The sequence below is a fragment of the Falco cherrug genome, chromosome 7, assembly GCF_023634085.1.
Source record: "Falco cherrug isolate bFalChe1 chromosome 7, bFalChe1.pri, whole genome shotgun sequence".
NCBI classification, from domain to species: domain Eukaryota; kingdom Metazoa; phylum Chordata; class Aves; order Falconiformes; family Falconidae; genus Falco; species Falco cherrug.
Window position 1 is genome coordinate 17,461,606 of NC_073703.1, and position 6,952 is coordinate 17,468,557.

General features: G+C 35.7%; 1 protein-coding gene across 2 annotated transcripts in view; it reads right to left on the reverse strand.

The window, feature by feature from the left end:
* WDR72 (WD repeat domain 72) overlaps nucleotides 1-6,952 on the reverse strand; it is a 129,061-nt gene that overhangs the window by 80,119 nt on the left and 41,990 nt on the right. For both annotated transcript variants that reach the window (XM_005435496.3, XM_027800146.2), the window contains one exon: nucleotides 500-705. In XM_005435496.3, coding sequence (XP_005435553.1) covers nucleotides 500-705 — 206 coding nt within the window. The remainder of the gene's footprint in view (nucleotides 1-499; nucleotides 706-6,952) is intronic.

The window sequence follows — 6,952 nt, forward strand, 5'->3', positions numbered from 1 at the left end:
CCAGTGTAAATATAAGGCCCTTGTACTCTGTTCTATGAAAACAGAAAAAAAACCCCAACAACCCACCCATTAAAAACTAGCACTGAACAACAACAGGAATCTGTGGTTTCATAGAAAAGCAATAACAGAAAGGCCAGTAGCATTGTACCATGATATGCTTTTTCTCAAGACATACATCTGAACTGGTGGGTTCAACTGTTCTGAGGGTACAGATGCAGTCATAAGCCAGGGGCACAAGGAAATAGGGTTTAACTATGGGTGCTACATCTCTGAGATGATCTGCTAGTGATCTTGCATAACGCACCCCCCCATCTTCCCCATTTGTTCTATGAAATGGGGCTGAAGGTGTAAGAACTGAGACAGCTGGAACAAGCATTTACAAACTGAAAACCAACCCTCCGTACCACTTCCACAGGACTACACATTAGTGAAGTGAAAGGGTAAAGAATTTGGACCACAACTCATTGATCTTGAGAAACGCTCTACACTTCATTCTTACCTTATCTGAAGATTTTTCGTTATGAGTAAGACTGTAAAAGACCATGCCATGCTTATAAGAGCTAGAGTGCTTTTGTCCAGCATTTTTATTTCTTTTTGACTCCTGAGATACAGGAAGCAAAGCATCTGCCACTAAGTCCTCTGAATCTTCAGTGGAAGTAAGAATTGCTTTTGCTGTTTCACCTGTTTCATGTCGTTCCAATGTGCCTAGAGAAACACAACAGAAGCTGTAATTTTTTCAAGGAACTACACTATTTCATATTACAATGTAATTGTTATAGTATTAACATAGTACGTTTCACATTACCAGATAAATCGTGAAACATTTATAGATGAGACAGCTAATTCCTCATTTTCTGGACCTTAAAAACGTAGTTTTACACAATTTATTACTACATTAAAAAAAATAAAGCTTAATTTCTACAGAAATCACTGCAGCAAATACCTTAGATCCAGACCACAAGAAACTTAAGGTATTTTGAATAATGTGTAAGTCAGATGCAGCTTTCAAAATGAGCAAATGAAATTCAGAATACCACTCACCCTAACTCTGTTCAAATGATTTATTTTCTTCTCACAAAGCCCTCAGAGTATCGTATCATTAACAGTGTAAACAATAACAAATTTATGTAATATTTTAGTGCTGTCCTCTAGTGTTCTAGATTACAAATAGCAAGGGAAGGCTCAATTTTTTTCTATTCCTAAACCCCATCTTTACCTCTGACACTTTTTAAACAGCTGAATATACTACAAGTAGCTTAGAAATCAAGAATACAAATATGATGTTTCAAAAACTATTTCATTACTTGTGTGGCTCTAGGCAAGCCAATTCTTTTAACTGTTATACCCAGCTATATTATTTATAGTAATATTTTTATTTAGTAATAATTTTAGTAATAGTAATTAATTTAAAATTAACACTAAAGAGATCTAAATGAGCTTAAATGTATTTGAAATGAGCTTCTATTGTATACTAGGCATTTTTTACAGGAATTAAACTCATAAGAAATTGCGTGTTTCCTATAAGTATCAGAGATAAAACATGTGAAGGATTTAAAAAGTATTAAATATCTCCTATAATGTGAAATGTTTTTTTTCCCTAAAGTTTGAATTCTTTGTAGCCTCAAGTAATACAACATGAGTTTTCCTTTTCGCTGCTACCAGAAAAAATGTGTTACTTGATAGAACTTCAGTGGTACACCTACTAAAAATATTGGACTGGGAATGAGGGATCTCATACAATAAGCGTTTGTGTGTGTATGTGTGTATAAAATCTCTTCATCTGAAATTATTTCTCTGAAACTTATCCATTTCTGTTCACTGTAGTATCACTTGTTACCTATATGACCAAGAGTCTTCAAATTCAGAGCAGAAAAAGTAATGCAACCAATTCTTTGTCTCCTACAAAATGTATTAAATACTGTAGATTACTATAATGTTGCACTGAAAAAATAAGGATCAGCCTCATTTGTGTTTAATATGTCATTTTCTTCATCCCTCCCCAGAATTTGCAGCATCAGGGATCATTACAGAACAGAATATTTACTGGAAGGAAAGCAAATTGCCTAAAGATTCTTAGCAGTCCAACTGTCTACAGTTGTCTAAAAATACTTCAAAACAGTACTGGTTACAAAACTCCCAATATTGTAACATCTCGATATTTCAGGAACACAAAAAACGTATAAATAGATGCCTACAAGGAAGGATTATACAATTCATACTAGACATGCGAGCAAAGACATTCTTAAAAGTACTATAGCATTTGAAAAGTTAAGAACCTTGGAAATAATACAATCACTCAGCAAATATTATTTTGGCCTCTTTATATATGCAATGTAGTCTTTCAAGCTATAAGCATGTCCTATTTCCCAACAGAATTCCGTGCATCATTCAGAGCAAAAGACAAACAAAAGTCACCAAGAAAGTAGCTGCTCTCCCTTATTAAGTATGAAGGACTAAGCTTTCTCTACTACCTTCTGTGGCAAGACCACTATATGAGGAATATTTATATGTATAAGCACATATATAACCATCCTTCTTTTCTGTATTACTTTTGTCTGTGCAATTCACTACTGGAGTACTACAACTACTTCAGAAAGACTGTTATAATATCCCTATGAAATCACCAGGTATCCTGTTATTTTTATGGGCAAGGATCTAAGGCAAAGATTATGATACATTTTTAATAAATCCAAGAATTTGGTGGGCGTGGTATTGAATTTCAAAGACCTGACTATACATACTCTTTAGCATTAGACAGAACTTCAAAACATGTTTTATTAGCTCCAGATAGATCTATGAGTGCCTCACCACCAGTCATCCCTTACAGCCAGTCCATTCTGTGGAATAATCTTGATGATATATAAGAGAACACAATAAGTTAATTAAGGCTATCATACTACAGTGGCAAAAGAGGATAAAAGCATGTTTTTCTAACAAAAATGAAGATCTGAGTTGCCTGACTTTTTATCCTCCTATATATATGCACATACACTCAGGAGTAAAAATGAAAATATATTTAAGACGTGTTATTTTTCATGTATCAGAGCTTCTATCCCTGGCAACAGCTTCAGAGCTAAGTTATCAACTTTGGGTTGAAGGAAAAATTTTTAGTTGAAAGAAAAAGACCAGAATAAGTGGTAAAAAATTACAGAAAACGGGGACAGCAGTATTTTACCTTTGAAGACCATGGCCTGAATGGAATAAACAGGCATTCCTGCTGTATGTGAAAGCAAACTAGTATTTTATATATTTTACACTAACACATACATATCTTACTTTTACCTGCTGACAGATGTGCTTCTATGTATTATAGACTTATGGATGCAAACTGAGAAACAACTGGAGACGTTGGTAACTTACTGAATAATTCTGCTACCTACCATACTCTTTTCTAAGTATCAGTGTCAGGATCATGTCATAGCAAATACAGCATTTTAATGCATAGTTTGGCGAAGAGAAATTTAACTTATCAACTGAAAAAAATCCCTTCTGGGTTCATAGGAGGCAAGAAATATGCCTCAGCCTCTCAGGCAAAGGAGTTAAAGTATTTTATTATTATTTTTAAAGCACATCTATAGACAGGAACATTGAATAGAAAACAATGCCCTGGATAACCAGCTTAGTTTCTTAGTGACAGAAGGCTATGATATCATAAAATCAATTTAAAAAAAGAGAGTTCTCTCTTTAAATTATTGATGTGTTTCATAACAGGTATCTCAAATCCCTTCTAAGCAGCACCTTCTAGAAGATGATTCCTTCCTTAGAAAATATGCTTTCTTGCATAAAGTTTGTAATCATAAATCTCTATGTGTCTGTATATACATACAGATTTGTGTATACATCTGGGTCTGCAATAAAAGGGCACAAAGTGCACAGGAAAGTGGGTATGATGGAAGGGAGTGGATGATCATGAAAGTATTACAAAGTATTTATTTTATCCAGTGTACTTTACACTTCTGAAGAGCCCAAACCCCTCATTTTTTCAGAGTGAGTAGGTGGCAGAAAGAAAACAAAGGGAGAGATCTGTATTCTGTGATTCCTGACTACATCTTTAAGAGAAACAAACAGGGTGGGGGGAAGGATAGAGAAACCTATGTACACAACAAAGACATTCTGATCACTGCGACAGTCAAAAAGTACTGGGGCAGGACAAGGTTTGTTCCAGAAACAGTTATTTGTAGAAATACACTGTCTCTGATTTTAAAGGAAAACAAAAATACAAACAGTAAGAAAAGACACAGCCTGTACATGGGGGTACAGAAAAGAGGACAGAAATTAAGACAACTATCACACCTGAAGTATTTTAAACACAAATAAGCCTAATACCTTTTGATTAGGGAGCATAAAATAACAATGAATTAAAAGGGGAAAGATAGGGGTTTCTACACAGCAGCAACACCACTGCTACGACCCCCTACTATACATACAAAATACAGGAAAAGAAAGTCTTTATCTCTCTAAAGCTGTGACCATGGCAACCAAGTCTCAGGAACAGATAAGAATGGAGTATTTCACTCTCCTGGGCAGCTTTGGACCACCAGATGTGACTGGTTAGAGACTGTTACAACATCTTATTCTTCTTCTGGACCAAGTACTACAAATTGTGTCTCTTGGTGTTAGCGCTGTCCATACAGTTCTCTAGGTTCTGCTCTTACTGAATGATGCATTTTTACTGGGTGGGTCATGCCTATTATCCTGCCTCAAGACAAGGTATTCACTGACATCACATGACCTGTCATATCGTCAGGCTCCAGTGCTTTCTGTTCGCTGTCACAGCAAAAATATTGAAAATCCTCGATACTGCAGCGCTGCTGTGACCTAGTAACTCGGCTGAATATTACAGCATAGCAGTGATCTGTGAATAAAAAATGGTTTCAGAATTGATTTTATTTAAAAGGAGCATGTGGTCAAGAACAAATCCAAAACAAAAACCCCACCTTTCAGAACAAGTATCACTTATATTATTAGTTGTTTTATTTTCTGTCAAGATCTTCCTTTCCATAAACACCTATTCCATCTTAAAAGAAACTCACACACTTCCTTCTATGCTGGTAGATTCAGGCAAGCAGAAGTTTTATGCTCTCACTAGAAGATGCTTGAATTTTACGAGTCTACCATGTCCAGCTCCAAGACAGTGGTCAAGCACTTTCCTTGACAAATTTCTCGTAGCTGCAAGTCCTACCCACTCTATCAAATGGCCCAAAACAGTTGGAACAAACATTGCGTTAAGTAAGCATATATGCTTCCTATTAATATTAAGACAAAAGTAAATGCAATCTAGAAAACAGAAATGGGATAGAGCAAACAAAAAAAACAGCCTATTAAAATCTAATAATCTTTAAAAGGATATTTTACGTATAGGAATACATTAAGAATGGAGATTCCCTGTGTCTACAGTATGTATACAGAAGCATGTAGAGCGTCTTGGAAGAGACTCAACGATTCTTGCATTTGGAAGATTTCTGTCGTGTAGTCCAACTGCTGTGCATTACCGACATTCTTCAGAATGTATATTTTCAGAATAGCATTAACAAACTATTGTCAGAATATCCTTCAACTAAAGAAATCAGTGAAGAACAATACAAATAAAACTACTGAAATATCACATACAATGCAGGTTTACATATGTAGGCAAAAAGAGCAGTTCTTCAATGCAGCCAGTCCTCATTCCCAGGATTTCTGCTGCAGACACAACACCCTGAAAGAGAGGACATGAATACTCCTCCCCTGTTCACTCCCCAGCTCAAATCTAAGCTATTCTAAACACCAAGGGACAGCAAACCTGTAACAGGAATTGAGATATACTGTGTGTCTTAAACTTAAACTGGGCTGAATGGAAAAAGAGGACAGCTCTGAACATGGAAGAGATGTGAGCAGTTTCTATTTCTTTATCATCATCTGAAACATGGAATGAGGATGAGAATCCCTTAATGTCTGGAATGAAAATCCTCCCTGATATGAGCTCTTCTGCCTGCACTGACCATGCCAATCAGTTGTTTTTTTTTTTTTAAGTAAAAATGAGAAATCTTACTTCATTAATAATAAATCAAGAATGAAGATCAAGTATCTTCTGTAAGAAACACGTCCTCTTAAACAGACACATACAGCTAAATTCCATACACGTTCCACCTAGTACAAAATACCTAATAGTATGTGCCTGTACGTATACACGTAAGTACAAAGATACCTGACTATTCTCAGTGTAAATGAGTGACCTTAACTTCTGGAGACTGGGCAATAGATGACTCTTTTATTCCAAGCCAGACTTTTCCAAGCTCCAATACCTTTTATTACTCTACATCAGTAAGTAGTTACTGAAAAATGACTCAAGTTTATAGAACTATGAAATATTGAAATGCAAGCTACAGAATGACCAGAGGCTTACATGTATGAAAAGTATGCCATAAAAAAGGCAAAACATTAGTTGTCTTAAGACTGACAAATTAAAACAAAAAAATCCAAACATTAAGCTTCCACAAAACATATATTCATGCTTTTGACTTATTCTGAATAATTCACATTTTCAAAATACACTAACGAATGTTCCCTTATCCTTTACGTCTTCTAGAAAAGTATTTAAGTGGCAGCATAAAATGCTCAGAGAAACTAGTCAAATGACAACTTACATCTTATTGCATGTTTCGAATTTCTTCACTGAGCTGCTTTCTCAAAGAAGATTGTCTAAATGAGAAATTGTTTAGTGTTGGCTACAGTACTCTTAGCCCAAGAAGTTACCTTGTCTCAGTTCAATAGTGCACAGCTGGGTTAACTCACTCCCTGCAGGTTCTCCCTTTCTCTAAGGATGCCTCTTAAGCATGAAGGTGGGGGGGGGAGGGGAGAAATCAAGATCTCAACCCACATGGCATCTGCCCTGACTATTAATGTTGAAGGTCAGACTATGACCTAAGAACAGAAGAGCTAAATTACTACAGCCCTTTTCCAAATATGAAAA